Source organism: Mytilus galloprovincialis, chromosome 1 (genome assembly GCF_965363235.1).
Source record: "Mytilus galloprovincialis chromosome 1, xbMytGall1.hap1.1, whole genome shotgun sequence".
NCBI lineage: Eukaryota > Metazoa > Mollusca > Bivalvia > Mytilida > Mytilidae > Mytilus > Mytilus galloprovincialis.
In genome coordinates, this window is record NC_134838.1 from 35703528 (window position 1) to 35720293 (window position 16766).

The 16766-nt window shown below is 32.4% G+C and overlaps 1 protein-coding gene across 1 annotated transcript in view; it reads left to right on the forward strand.

Annotated features, from left to right (window-relative positions):
* The window catches only part of LOC143072899 (solute carrier family 66 member 3-like), a 35116-nt gene extending 27598 nt beyond the window's left edge, over positions 1–7518 (forward strand). The window contains exons 2-6 of the mRNA XM_076248051.1: positions 107–189; positions 509–581; positions 1120–1186; positions 3936–4056; positions 7218–7518. Coding sequence (XP_076104166.1) covers positions 107–189; positions 509–581; positions 1120–1186; positions 3936–4056; positions 7218–7354 — 481 coding nt within the window. The 3' untranslated portion in view covers positions 7355–7518. The remainder of the gene's footprint in view (positions 1–106; positions 190–508; positions 582–1119; positions 1187–3935; positions 4057–7217) is intronic.
* Positions 7519–16766: the final 9248 nt, after the last annotated feature.

The following is a 16766-nucleotide window of genomic DNA, read 5'->3' on the forward strand; positions in this document are numbered from 1 at the left end:
GTATTTGCATGTGTTCTAAAAAGCTGACTTAATTATTTACATATGTTCCATAATGCTTATGTAATTATTTACAGGTATTTTATAATGTTGACGTAATTATTTGCAGGTATTCTATAATGCTGACATACCATTTTGCGTCTGGTTACCCTCTCATGACATACTTAGAGTACACGGTGTGTGTGCTGCAAGGTATGTGTGAACATCTTTTTATAGAGAAAATGAAAGAAATGTCAAATCATACGGATTTGTAATATTTTAAGAAATAACTTACTCTGACTGTGAGTTTGAATGTCCCTTTGGTATATCTTTCGCCTCAGTTTACTCTGGATTTTCTTTTAGTAGTTTTGTTATTTAATATTCGGTATTGAAACATTGTTGATAGATGCCTACACAAACAAAAGCAAAAACAAGACTGACAAGTGCGCATTTTAATGTGAAAGTTCTATTGTTACATTTCATATTTACCATGTACATGAATTATTATTGGTTTTTTCTTTCTATTTTCCAGATCTTATGCTGATTATGCTTATCTTGCATTATAACGACCAATTTAGTTTGAATTCAATTATTTGGTTTGTAGTGTATCCTTTGACAAAGAGTTTATCTTTCTGTATAATTCAGGGACGGGTCTGTATTTCAGGCGAGGAACAACGTAACCCTAGGGCCTAGTAATGGTTAGAGGAGTAAGGGCAATCAATTGTTGTTGTTGTCTCAACGATAGTATATTATGTTGTTTCTTTGCAAATCTATTTTCTATTGCCCTTATACTAAGATATTTTCTGTTGCCTTAAGATGAGATATTTTCTGAACCTGATGTTTTCTGACCTAAAGGGATGTCCAAATGCAGTGGGTCAAGGAATTTTATTAAGTGTAGCGATAGTCCCATTTGTAAAACATTCATAATGCATGATACCTAATAAAAATACAGCACACGGAGTGTCACAGAGTTAAAGATATAGAAGTCATAATTTAAAGGCTGTACCGTGACCAATAGTTGCCACGTTATTTGAAATCGGGATGTAGCAGTCTCATTGGCAATCATTTTTATATGAAGAGGTTTATAAAGTTTTCAGTAGGAAAAAATATTCAAAAGAAAGACCAATCCTGAACACATAACAGATATTTTGCTGTATATAACTGCATTGCTTTCAGAATTTTTCCCAACTTCATTGTGAACGCATCTATAGTAAGTTCAGTGTTTAAACAATACCAATTACGTGTAATAATGCTATGAAAACTTCATGTGAAAGTAAAATTACACAGTCTGAAAGTGCGCAATGCATTTATAGTGGTACCGTATTGTCCGCCTGCATACGAGTAACTGTCAGACATATCCAGGACCAGAACATTTAAATGGTTTTGAGAACAAACATTATCTGGTTTAATGTTCTTTACCAACAATACGTTTGGATTTTTTTACAGGGTTATCAACTTATCATAGAATATATCGGTCGCTCGACAAAAATAAAACTTTTTAGCTGATATTTCAAAATGCCATTGTGCAGGTACCACATAATCGTTGAAAAAGGCGGGGTACACCCAGCAAGACCAGTCTTTCCCCATACTCTTTATATTTAATTCCTACTGGAGAAACCAGTACTGAAGCTTTACAACATAAATGATAACATACATGATTTTTTTTTTCAAACGATATATCGAATTAATCGGGTCCGGGTAACGTGAAAGGATCCAGGATATGGACGTATATATAGCGAAGATTTACTCTTGTTTTGAGTCCCGTAATATTATACAGAGAAACATAGATCCAAATAATTTTAAACTTACTATAAGGTAAAAGAAAAATGACAAAATATAATGAAAGCAATTAATCATTAACTTAACTATGATATGTTTTTGTAACCACACGTGCATGTATGTTACATCTGCTTAGTTGCATCATATTACATAAGTTTGTAGCAATTATTGTCTGTTTTTAATGTTATCATATATATTTTTGAGTTATTGATTTCAAAATAAATATTCAAATGAAAAATAGAGATTATAAATATGTTTATGAGATTTTGAATGTCACAATAATATTTAAATTTAATTAATGAGCAACCTGTTAACGTTGGAACTTTTTTTTTCCATATTAAATACTGGTATTCGTTAACTTTTGACTGAACAGGGTCTTAAAACACACATTGATACTGAATAAACATAGTTTTCACTTTAGTTTAAAAATTATTTTAAAACCATATGTATGAAAAAAATATAAATACGTACTCTATTTTTATTTACCCATGCAGTGCACACACTCTTTTTAATAAGTTAATAAATTGTATAAAACAATATCTGGTAGCAAAATGTTTTAAAATAAGCCGTTTCTGACATATCTGGAATACTACAGGTAAATGCAAATCAATTCAAATCGTGGTGAAAATCAATCAAATGGTCATCCCTCATCATCATGTATATGTGTAGTTGATTAATTACATTTTGTATCTACTGCATATCGAAGTTCGAATGAAGAAAATAGAATATTGAAATTGTTTGCAATGGACAACGCATAAACAATCCGTAAATGAAAAAAAAAAACCCACTTACATTCTTGGAATAATTACAAAGCACTTTAAAAAGAGATAGATTAAGCCTACTTAAAAGCAAACTAACAAAAAAAAAAAAAAAAAAAAAAAAAAAAAAAACTACCCCAACAACAAAATGCGTAGTTCATCCTCATAGACATTGCTAAATTTTGGAAAATTGAATCTGACATCGTACCACGATAATTTAGGAAAAGAAGATGTTACTGTTATCTCATACATGAAATTAAAAACGCAAATTACATCACACATCTTGATAAAAGAATTTGGCATTGACATATTCCCTTGGAAACTCAGCATATATCCCCACGACACTTACAACAGAGGAAATCCTGAATAATCATAGGCCTGTTCTATTTTCCCTTGGAATTTCAACCAAAGATTTAGAAATTGATCGTCCTCCACTGTAATGAATATTATAGTTCTAAGTGTTATTATAAACAACGTTATATTGTTGAGTCGACGAAGTGCTCCACGAAACCTCTTTCCAAACTATTAACATACATTTTATTAGCCATAAAAGCCAGTATGAAACTATCTGCACTAGGGGCGGGGTAATTCCGATCTGAAAATATAAAAGATAAAAGATCCGTGAGGGGAAAATCAAACTAAGTCTCTTTTAGCTTGCAATAGTTTTTAGAAATTTATATATTCTACCCTATATACAAGGATCCACCACTTCTGACATATACACAGAAAAGATTATGACCAACGTCAATACAAATATCTTGTTTAAGTGAGGATTAAATCATACTACCGCCCACCCCCCGCAAAAAAAAAAAAAAAAAAAAAAAAAAAAAAAAAAATGAAGAACGCACGGATTCAAACAAAAATTCTCTGGAACCGATATTGCCAAGATGTTTGACTTTTTAATTGGTCAAATATTTGTTACATTTTGAGGACGTAAAGAATTTTTTCAACAAACAATCTGCATTCCTATGGAAACCAACTGTGCCCATGTTTTTGCTGACTTGTTCCTTTATTCATAAGAGGCATGCATACTGCATACTGCTGCTTCTTATGAAAAATGAAAGAAGAAAGCATCATACTTTAACTTTAGATTTCTAGATATAGATGATGTCCTGTGAATAAATAAGGTATTTTTGTTAGTTTTCGTAATTTGCCAAGGTGTTGTCAGTTTGTTTCCGACTGTGTTTGGCGGCATTCTGTGTCTTTTTTTCTGTAACTCCCTTGAATAATATGAATAGGTATGCAACATACCAGTACGTAGTTCAGGCAGTAATTTTGGTCAATGTTTGCATATATTTTTCAGTATTTTGGTATGTATAAAATAAAATTTAGCACGAAGAAAACTTACCACTAAAGATGGAATTAAATTTTAGAAAATAGACTTATTCACAAGTAAACCTTGCTTTTATTCAATTGTTTCAGAATTTGGTAACACCGTTATCTGTATTTAGTAAGGCAGCCCAGATCAAAACCTTATGGGAAAAGAAAGACTCGGGACATGTTAGTCTTACTACATACTCCTTAGCAGCATACGGATGCATAGGTGAGAAGCTAAACAAATTAAAAGTAAATGAAACCGAAAGACACATCAAACGCTGGTTGAGGGATTTGACCTTCGTTTTGTATGTTAAGTAAATAAATAATCTCTTTTCAAGAGGATGAATTCATTTAGCCGACGCTAATCGGCTCGAGGGTCGTCAAAATAGGTTAAATATAGATAGGGATTAATTAAAAGTACAAGTTATACACGCATAAATAAAGCAGTATGTTAAAGTTTTCCAACAATCAAAGTTAGCAAAGAAAAATATTATTTATGTGTATACTATCGACCTGAAAACTAGAAAACAATAAAAATGCAGTTCCTTTTTTGTTATCTTGGAATTGACAATGAGCCTCACACACAGCCATCCTATATACTTTTTGTCGAGCCTACGACTTTTGTCGAAGAAAGATCCACATAGGGATAGTGATCCGGCGGCGTAGGCGGCGTTAGCTAACTTCTTAAAAGCTTTTTATTTTAGAAGGTGGAATACCTGGATGCTTCATACTTTGTATATGGATGCCTCATGTAACGAAGTTTCCGTCAGTCACATGTCCAATGTCCTTGACCTCATTTTCATGGTTCAGTGACTACTTGAAAAAAAAGTTGAGATTTTTTTTGTAATGTTAAATTCTCTCTTATTATAAGTAATAGATAACTATATTTGGTATGTGCGTACCTTGCAAGGTCATCATGCCCGTCAGACAGTTTTCACTTGACCTTGACTTCATTTCATGGATCAGTGAACACGGTTAAGTTTTGGTTGCCAAGTGCATATCTCAGATATATAAGCAATAGGTCTAGTATATTCGGTGTATGGAAGGACTGTAAGGTGTATATGTCCAACTGGCAGGTGTCATCTGACCTTGACCTCATTTTCATGGTTCAGTAGTTATAGTTATGATATGTTTTTCTTATACCGCATGCAATAGGTCTACTATATTTGGTGCAAGGAATGATTGTAAGGTGTACATGTCTAGCTGGCAGGTGTCATCTGACCTTGACCTCATTTTCAAGGTTCAGTGGTCAAAATTAAGTTTTTGAGTTCTGGTCTTTTTTTTCTAATTCTATATGCAATAGGTCAACTTTATTTGGTGTCCTGTATATAAATATTTTATGATCTATATGTCAGTCGCGCAGGTTTTATTTGACCTTGACCTCATTTTCACGGTTCATTGCTCAGTGTTACGTTTTCGTGTTTTTATCTGTTTCTCTTAAACTATAAGCAATATGTCAACTATATTTGTTGTATGGAAGAATTGTTAGCTGTACATGCCTGTCTGGCATGGTTCATCTGACCTTGACCTCATTTTCATGGTTCATCGGTCAATGTTTAGTTTTCTTGGTAAATGTTAAGTTTATGTGACAGTTGTAAAGCTTTATTTTTAGGACTATCAATATAATATCAATGATTAGTAAACGGCGGGACATTTCAGCGAGTGCACTCCTGTTTATTGTATATATGATATTATACAAGGAACTTTGCATAACTCACGTAGATTTTAAAGATGACACAAATTGATATTCTTAATTGTTTTTCAGAAAAAAAGTGGAAATTCTAAATGTTATACGTATATAGATTTGTCTACATCTTCACATGTACCCATAAAGTCCAAATGTTTATCTGTGCTTGTATATAGAGGTTTTGTACATTATTAAAAAAAATCACATGTGTTTTATAATTTCATTCGTAACCAAAATTAGGTAGTTTATCTTTTAAAAGGTGGAAGACCTGGATGCTTCATAATTTGTATATAAATGTCTTATATTACGAAGTTTCTGTATGTCACATGTCCATTGTCCTTGACCTCATTTTCATTGTTCAGTGACTACTTTAAAAGAGTTAAGATTTTTTGTAGTGTTAATTTCTCTCTTATTATGAGTAATTATAGTATAACTATATTTTGTATTTGCGTAATTTTCAAGGTCTACATGGCCGTAACACAGTTTTCACTTGACCATTACCTCAATTCATGGATCAGGAAACAAGGTTAAGTGTTTGTGGTCAAGTTCATATCTCAGATATTATAAGCAATAGTTCTAGTATATTTGGTGTATAGAAGGATTGTAAGGTGTACATGTCCAACTGACAGGTGTCATCTGACCTTGACCTCATTTTCTTGATTCAGTGGCTAAAGTTGATTTTTTGTGTTTTGGTCTGTTTTTCTTATACTGAATGCAATAGGTCAACTATATTTGGTTTATGGAATGATTGTAAGGTGTTCATGTTCAACGGACAGGTGTCATCTGACCTTGATGTCATTTTCATGGTTCAGTAGTAAAAGTTCAAGTTTTTGAATTTTGGTATTTTTTCCAACACTATATGCAATAGGTCAACTATATTTGGTGTATGGACATATTTTATGATGTATATGTCAGTCTTGCAAGTATTATTTGACCATGGCCTCGTTTTCACGGTTCATTTCTTAGTGTTAAGTTTTTTGTGTTTTGGTCTGTTTGTCTTAAACTATACGCAATAGTTCAACTATATTTGTTATATGGAAGGATTGTAAGCTGTATATGTATGTCCGGCAGCTATCATCTGACGTCCTTGACCTCATTTTGGTGGTTCATTTGTCAATGTTTAATTTTCATGGTTAAGTTTGTTTCTTAAATACTGTAATCATTATGTAACTATTTTTAATGCATAGATTGATTGTAAAGTGTACATGACGTCTGCCTGACATAGTTCATCTGACCTTGATCTCATTTCCATGGTTCATTGGTCAATGTTTGGTTTTCTTGGTTAAATCTGTTTCTAAGAAACTATGATCAATAGGTCAACTATATTTAGTGTATTGAATGATTATTATTAGGTGTACATTAATTTCTTGTTTAATTTATATGACCTTGATTTCATTTTCTTGAATCGTGATACATGTATGTTTATTTTAAAGTTGAAGTAAGCTTGATATGTAGGACTATCGACATAATATCAATGGTTAGTAAAGAAAGCGAGACATTTCAGCGTGTGCACTCTTGTTTAAATATTCTTTATTAAGCAGCAAAAATCACACCCATAAGAGGGTCATAGGTAAAAAAATAGTTTCTGCAAATAATTTTGATACATTTTCATAATGTTTTGAAGCAAACATAGTTTTGTTTACATTTTCATACTTTTTACACCCCCAAAATATGTATTATTTTACTTTTTATATATTTAGCTCGTGTGGTTACAACAGCCTTACAAACAGCTGATGTTGCAGTTCTTATCAATTACATTACCAGTGGATCACTCAATCTTGTCATTGTTGCTTTGATAATTGTTTACAGCCAAAACAAGAAACACAAACTGTATTAAAAGCAAACATATTGTTCAAATACGGACAACTTACTTTGTAAATTTTTAAAATTGTATTGTTTTATTCTTTTAATGAATGAAAAAGTTTACCTACGGACAACTTTCTTTGTTATTTTTTTAAATTGTTTTATTCTTTAAATGAATGAAAAAAGTTCATTATTTTATTTTTTTGTGTTGATTGTTAATATCATGAGGCCATCTTTAAAAGGTATATTCAACTGAAATCTCATAGTAAAATCTGATCTTACAGCGAACCACCGTTCAGTTTCTAAAGCTTACTAGTACGAATCGTTTTGTATTTTTCGACATTGTACACGTTGTAAACGTTGCAATTGTGAAGCTATGACAAAAGTGAATTCCTCTTTATAATCACAAAGAAAAAGTTAATATAAATCTCAAACTGAAAAGCTGCCCACAAAGCGTCTTAAAACTATTATAGTTGGAAAAAAGTCCGTGACATTACATGTACATAAAAATGTAATTCAAATAGGATTTCGAGATTCGTTTTATAAGTCGAAAGTTTCTTATTAATGGAAATTTCACCGCTCGTCTGAATGAGGCGTTCTTGGTTTACGTATAAATACTTGCTCAAAATAAAAACCAAAAACAATCAATAACAACTTTGCTTGTGAATGTTGGAACCTTAGTTTTTTAATAGTTCATTGATAAATAGGAAATCTTAGAAATGTTTGTCACAAATCAAACCGTGGCAGTGTCAAATAATCTTCTACTGAGCTGATGAGACCCTCGCAGACTTAGTCCAGAAGCAAAGGTATTAATCCAGTCCTATTTAAATAAGTCGCGTATGACAAAGTGCAATAAAAATGACCAACACTGTTTTAAGACTAGAACCTGTTCTATCGAGATATAATACATGCATCTTCAGACTTAATAGCAACACAACTTTGTTTGAAGACATAACAAGATATGTGTTACTACATATATCTTTAAATTTTAAACTGATCCAAGTTATTCGCAACTGTATCTCTGTGCCATTGAGCTGAAATCATTCATGGATACTAATGTATGGTCAATATCACCACAATGCGAGTATTAACAGGAAGATATTTCTAAAAGGAAGATGTTTTTTGAAACTTCGCGACATACAATTTCATCCGTTTATTTTAAAATTGAAACAAGAGTTATGTTTAAAGAAATTTAACGCTTTTTTACATTTTCCACTTCAAATTAGTATCACTTTCATCGAAATTTAATATAAAACAACTATTTTTATACACTTTGTTACTCGTTTTTTCATTAATGATTCATTTAAGAATATCTATTTTTGAAGAAGAAGAAGAAGAAGAAGAAAAAACACCCTTTACTGTTCCAATTGAATTTAAATGTTAAACTATATGTTCATTCCTTGAATTACCTCGGTAAAGCCTGATGGGATTTTATTTAGGGAGTGGATCGAGAATATCGCCTATCAATTGCTTTCGTGATATTTTACAACCACTGGATCGAAGCCAATGCTGGTGGACGATAGTACTTTACCAGATAAGAAGTCAGCACATGACGTAAAATATTATTGATATATTTTCATTCAATTTCTGCTTACAAAATATTGCAATCATTCGAAACACTTAGGTTTTTTCTACCCCCCCCCCCCCCTTTCCCCAAGTCATAGATTACCTTGGCTGAAATTGGCACCATTTTACTCTTAAATTCATGATCCCTTTACTAAGTCTTATGAAGGCGAAATGTGCGTCTTGCATTCCAAGTTATAATCCTGATATCTATGTAAATCAATATCATGACTTTGAATAGAAAAGTTGAATACAAGACATTTTCTCTTCTTACGGTTTCGTGACGGACATGATTTTAATTTAATGTGGAATGGAAGTAAAAGGCAATATGTACCGGCATAAAAGAAGCATGTCAAATCGTTATCAAAGGTACCAGGCTTTTAATTTTAATACGCAAGTCGCGCGTTTCGTCTACATAAGACTCATCAGTGACGCTCGGATAAAAATAGAAAGACAAACAAGTACAAAGTTGAAAAGCATCTATGACCCAAAATTCTAAAATGTTGTGCCAAATACGACTAAGGTTATATATAATGCGTTGGATAAGAAAATCTTTAGTGTTTCGAATAATTCAAAGCTATTAACAAATACGAGGACCTATATAAGAATTTCAACAGTTTTGGAGGCGAATTCAAATTTATAGAGGATGATGAAACGCAATACATTTGTTCTGTAGATTCTACACGAATTGAAAAGTTTCCAAATGGAAGTTCATCATGAATTCTTAAAACAGGAAAATGCAAATTCAGATTTGTATACCGTCTGCAGTACTAGAAATTTTAACGCAGACGATATACAATATACACTCAACGTTAAAGCTGGACATAATTGCCTTATACACGTATACAGAAATATTAACACAAACGTAGTATAATGTATGATCCCCCTCATAAACAAAACCGACACAATCCCTGACCGAATACACAAGCTAAAAGTTTCAAAGAAGAATTTCGGTATATATACAACATGAGAATATTAACAGAATAATCATGGAATACCAAACTAGAATTGCTATTTTTTTATGTACACTCTGTAGTATCACTTTTGGGTCAAAACTGGGCTATGCTGGAATTATCTTACATCTGTAGTTGTGTCTGTTTGTTAGTGAGGGATGTATATTAATACCCTACGACGTCCGGTCTGTGTTTTTGTTTGATTATTTTCTGCTTTATATCGATCCGATAAGTTGAACCCTTTTAAACTGATTTTGTCACGCTTGCAAAGTTGTCGCAGCAAGGGAGACATGTATTACTATTTGGCGGCGGCTGCGGCGTAGACTACTTGTATAAAGCTTTAAGAAGGTAATACCTAAATGCTGCGAATCTTGTATACATATACCTTATTTTACGAAGTTTTCGTCTGTCATAATTTCATAGTTCTCACGTATCATGAGTAATAGGATAACTATATTTGGTGTATGAGTTCCTTTTGACGTCTTCATTTCCGTTAGACAGGGTTTTTCGGACCTCAACCTCATTTCATGGATCAGTGATCTACAAGGTTAAAGTTACGTGATTTAGTCCGTTTCTCAAACACTGTAAGCAGGAGGTCAAATATATGTGATGTGTGGAATGACTTAACGGTACACTTCAACGTGTGCACTCTTGTTAAATTTTGTACTTATATTGAGGGTTGTTCTTCAAACATTTCAACACAGCCATATTCTGTATGTACCTGTCCAAAGTCAGGAGCAGTTCAGTGGTTGTCATTTTTGTTTTGTTATTATTAAGGCTATTAGTATTCTTTATTGAAATGTTTCATATTTTTCATGTCGGGGCCTTTTTAAGCCGACATAATGGTTTGGGTTTTTCTCATTTTTGAATGCATTACAATTGCCTATAATTGCATGCTAACATACTTGCATGGACTAACACAACAGTTTTTGCCCATGCATGCATGAGCTAAGCTAACTTTACATAGACATTTAAATTAATTCTATTTTTCAATCAGAAATAGTCTTTGCAAGTATGGACTAAGTTCACGTTTGTTGCCTTCGTCCATGCCTGCATGGAATAAGCTTAGTTCTCACGTTTTCATGTTTACATAATATAGTTTCAGTCATACTATTAAGTGTTTGTAATCTATTTAATAATGTAAGTTATAATGCACAATAGGACTTTGAATAATAAATTTTAAGTAAGGAGTGATGCATTTTTTTTAAACTTGATATTGATTTCTAGTTTTGTTTAATACCTTGTTATTATTAAGATATCATCGGTTTTAAGTTTTAAGCCTTTATAGCTTGTACCAAGTCAGGAATATGCCAGTTGTTATACATTCGATCGATGAGTTTCAGCCTTTGATGTTGCCATTATATTATGGAGCTCTTCCTTTTGAATTTTCCTCGGATTTCGGTATTTTTATATTTTACTTTAAGAAGGGTATTATTGTTATAACCATAAAAATTACAACAACAGTAGTTTTGGCATTTGACTGCTTTAAGTTTGTACATTTTGATGTTTTTTGAGAATTAATTTTTTCAGATGCCTCCTTTTAATTGAATTGTACAGAGTAGAGGTTTTTTTGTAATCTCACCCTTGTACGTATTTCCAACATGTGTAATGAAATCTTATATTGAAGGTCCCAAGAATTCAGCTGTATCAAGCGCAATAAAATGAGTTGGGTTTATAAGTAAGTTCATCAAAGTGATGATTAAACCTTTAGTGCTCAAAAGTAAGTAATGGTTAATTGAATAAAAGCCATTTGATGAAAGTTATGAACCAAATTTTAAAATTAGAGTAAATGTATTCTAAACTTTAGATTAACTTCCGACAAGCATTTTAAACAAAAAGATGCGAAATTATGAAGGAATTGCTGCCTTTGAATTTCAAAAAGGGTTAAAAAAAAAACTACTCTAACTCTGTGTTTCAACTATGTATTGCTACGATTTTCTTGCCTATTGAAATCGAACTTCAATTTTCATTACTGCTAGTTTATTTGAGTACACGATTTTGACACTTTTTAGCTTACCATTCATGTAGAAATCAAATCTGTTACAAAATGTATGTGTCTATGTAAACCTCAGAATCTCACAATACAGGAGCTCTTTTGGAGTTTTGTCTTGCGAACCTTATGCACTGATTAAATTTTTTTTGGGGTTAAATACTTGTCTTGTATTTTCAACATTCGTAACTCTAGTAATCATTCAATGACATAATCGGACATGCTGAAAAGTACGACGGAGTCGATCTTTATCGCCTTCCTATTTAGAAGAATCATTAGTGACGAACTGTATTGAACAATGAAGTTAATTCAAGATGGTATATAATAAGATTTGATAATAAAGTAAAAGTTATTCAATGATACTATTAGGGCAATCTTTGAGTTCGTAAGATCATTTATGGAATTTAGAATTGGTCGATAGTTTGCACAAAACGGTTCTTTTAAATTGTAATTCAAAGGACATTGTTTGTGTTTTTATTTTTTTGGCGGTTTAATTCCACTTTCAGTTACTTCTGCTATATCAATATATCTATTGTTTAAGGACGCAGGATCGCCTAGGACACCTCCGAAATTTGACAATACTCTACTCCTTTGAATAAAGACAGGAGAAAACACACCTCGTCGCGGTTGATTCGACTCACAACACCTGAGCTGACCGGCTAGTTTCAAGCACGCGCCACCGAGGTTACATGACTAATTTAAGGTGTCCATTAATTTGAGTATATACATTTCGAAGTGCATCTTGTTACTAACAATCCTTTTTTTTTTTTTTTTGATTGGTTTCCATTAATGTATTCTCCAGAACCAGAAATAAAAGAAATAATAGACACGGCTTTGTCCGCTTCATTTAACATTTATATACCTCGCATTTGACAGTGGCATTCAGTCATCTTAGTACCAACATCTATGACAAACGAGATGATTTTGATTTTAAAACTATCAATTGCCCCCACCTTAGTAACAATATACTCACTTCACCTGTATATGGGATATACATTTCCAAACCCATTCGGTATGCTATCCAGACTTTATAAAACGTCCCTATATTGTCTGAGCAGAACGTTGATGAACCAGGAGTGTGTCAAAGAACATATTGTCTTCTTTCTAAAAAGATCATCGGAAAATACCAAGACTTTTGTTAATACATATTCCGTATCATCTTCACAACTGAAACATGATGGTCTTGAAGTATATAGTCAATGCACTGCGTTGTTTATCATTTTAATAACATGCATGTAATAGTGTTCTTATATATGTCTTTGTAAATTATTGAACGTTACTGTTTAGTCCAGTTTGTTATATCCTTTTGCCGTAGATCGGTACTTGTGCATCCTGCAAATTGCTGTTAATATACTGTGGTCATATTTTGTATTCTTGTCTTTCGTTTTTGCTTATCTGCTTTGTCTTTATACCTTTTTGTATTTCACTGTTGACTTATTTTTGTTTATTGTGATTAAGATTGTAACACAATGTTCACTGCTTAAACCCAAATTTGACATTTTTGACAATTAGGTTTGTTTGTTTAGTTCACACATTGTTGTGTCAATATAAGAAATTTTATGCGACTGACATATACATGAGAGGTTATACTGGCTATAAATCCACCATTTACATCATAAGAAAATGTCTGTACCAATTTAGGAACATGACAGTTGTTTTCTGATTACTACTAGTTTGATGTGTTTGAGTTTTTGATTTTGAAAATTGATAAGGGACTTTCCAATTTGAAGTTTCCTTGCATTTCGGTACTTGTGTTATTTTACTTTTTTTATGTATAAATTCTATCTGGCGTGCACTTTAACATTTTTGCTGTTTGGATAATTAAATACGCGGCCTCGTTCACTCTGTTTTTTGTTAGATGTATTTCTATTTGTATCCATCTGATGAGTTAAGCCTTTTTCAACTGATTTCTATAGTTCGTTCTTATGTTGTACTGTTACACCTCTGTATGAGGTTAGGGGAGGGTTGATGTGACTGCTATTCAGTCATTGTTGATGTGTTACATTTTTGTGTTTCGTTCATTTTTTGTACATAAATTAGGCCGTGAGTTTTCTCGTTTGTTTTACATTTGTCATTTTGGGGCCTTTTATAGCTGACGATGCGGTATGGGATTTGATATTGAAGGTCGTACGGTGATCTATCAATGTTTATGTCTGTGTCATTTGGTCTTTTGTGGAGAGTTGTCTCATTGGCAATCATACCATGTATTTGAAAATAATGGCCAAATAGCTAAGTAACCATGATGGATAGACAAATATTGTTGGAAAAAACAGGAAGCTCGGAACCGACCATAGCTGAAATGGCATCTTAAGGTTAAATGCAAGTGAATGCCTATTCTGAAACTACAACAGATAAACGGGAAAATATTTAATGCAAAATCGTAATATGCATCAGATGACCACTTGTAGTACTAATTGAACAATTTTTTTCAATCTCTATTAGAAAATTTCGAATTTTGTAAAAAAAAAAAAAAATAATAAAAATAAAAAACAAGCAACATTTTTTCCTTAAAAAAAGGAATGAAACAGGACAATGTCAAGTTAGAGTAACATAGTTCTAGAGAGTGCAACACGATATATACAACGTGTCGTACGTTTCCTGTAGTTAACAACTGACCGTCATGAAATTAAAATTATCAAATAAGGTAAACAAGTTTTGAATAAACACCATCATCTATAAGTCAATAGGGGTCACTTCCTGCTACTTTTAAACAGATTTCTCTAATGACCACTTCGCGAGGCGAATATGATGATGTTCAAGTTTAATCTGTGATTAAATTTCTAAATAAATATTATATCAGAATTGAGTGTTATATTTGACAAATTTTAATCTTGTTTTAATAGTTTGACGATTAAGATTTGGGTGATATCTCTATTTAAAGATGTCATTCTTAATACTAGTACAATCAAATAATATAAAGTAGGTATCACTTTGTCTATAAATTAATAATACAAATGATGATTGACAACAATTTGATATATGCAAGTATATAATTAAAAAAAAAATAAGGACTCTTGTGGTTGAAAATTGTGCTGTTTCAAAATCAGATTTAATACTTGGTTAGATTGAGAAAAAGGTCGGAATGGAATCTGAACGGTTTGATCCATCTTCGCTAGCCATGGATGGAGCCAGAGGAGGGGAGATAATTGTAACCTTTGGCTAGCGAAGATGGGGTTTCTTATGATTCTCTGTGACACAACAACTTAAACGCCGGTGTACTTAATCACTTGTACATTTTTTTTTTAAATTTAAGATTTTAAAGGACACCGAAAGCCAAGCAAACAGACGGCGCCGTAACTTCCAATGTAATGATTATGCATACAAAATATGCTGATTTTGTTTTGTGCCATGTATAGTTTCTGCTCAGAAGGTGTATATATATTGATGTTTAGACGAGTTGTATATACATAATGTACACAGTCATGTATCACCATCATTGCTGGTGATCCGATGGATAAATCTGTTGTAGAGTTGTCACTGACTCAGACGTACTCATAAATATAATTATTTTCTGTGGCTGTATCTTGCATTAATTTGTAGGATCCTTTACTATAGATAATTGAGCTGATCTGTAACAATAACATCTCCATGCCTTATATATCATGTACTGTAGTACGACGCTACACTAAAACTGACGAGGAAAGGTAACACACGGCCACCGAAAGCTTTATTTTTGTGAAGCCCAGGTGGTCGTGTGGTCTAGCGGGACGGCTACAGTGCAGGCGATTAGATGTCACGATATCTCAGTAGCATGGGTTCGAATCCCGGCGAGGGAAGAACAAAAAATTTGCCAAAGCAAATTTACAGATCTAACATTGTTGGGTTGATGTTTAGACGAGTTGTATATATATATATACGAGTCTAAATTGAAAACTACGTTCAAACCTATGATTGCGTTGGATAAAAACCGCAATTTTTATACGTGTGCATGTAAAACAAATTTCGTTGTAGAAGGGTCTAAAAACAGCACAAACAACATTTTCCAAAAGACCAAAAAAGTGAAAAAGTATATTTAAACAGTATATATATATATATATATATATATTAACCTTTCTCAGAACTAAGAAGGATAAGATGGTTTTGTTGGTTAATTTTGATAATAAATCGAGTGGCTTACATTTTCCTATTTATTTGCATTTCTTTTATAGATGGTAAAATCTATGTTAATAAACACATAGAAATGGACATTAAGAGTTTATTTAGAACTTAACTTTTTTGATAAAAGAGGTGACTTAAACTAATACCCGTTATGAACATTCCAGCAACAAAGTTGATACGATAGTTCAAGACTTTGAATTCGTTTCCAATCATGCTATCCTTGGTAAAGGGTTGTTGCTTACAGGAAAGGTTTTCATCAAGCTTTAAGCTTCTTAACGATTACTATCTCGAAAGCTTTGTATACACAATCTTGATTGGGTTGATTTTTTATTAGAAATTCTGTATCATAATGAAAAAGGATATGTTTGGTTTGTCTTATCAATACACTGTGCTTATTTCCTCGCTTACAACAACACGAACAGCGACTTTTTTTAGTGTCCTTAAAAACGCAAAGGATGGCAGTTTGAGCAGGACTATCGGAACACCCGAGTTAACCACAGGTTTCAGTGAAATTCGTTTTGCTCTATTCTGTGGTGTGGTTATCGTTTCGTCTATTCTTTTTGTTTTTGGCGTTGCCTGTATTTCTTCGACACACTTTTTTGACTGTCCTGTTATAGCATCTTAATTCTTACTCTTTTCAATTAATGAGTACAATTTTGACAAAAAAATAATTATCGGGTATGTTTTGTAAATATTTTCTGCTATGGTGTACAGTTTTTTAAATAAAAATAAAAATACCGAAATATTCATACTGTTTGATTAATTTTATTCAAGTACGGCAATGCTCTTATGTTTACAAATATATAGAGTACAACAAGTGTCCCACTTTTAATTTGAAAATT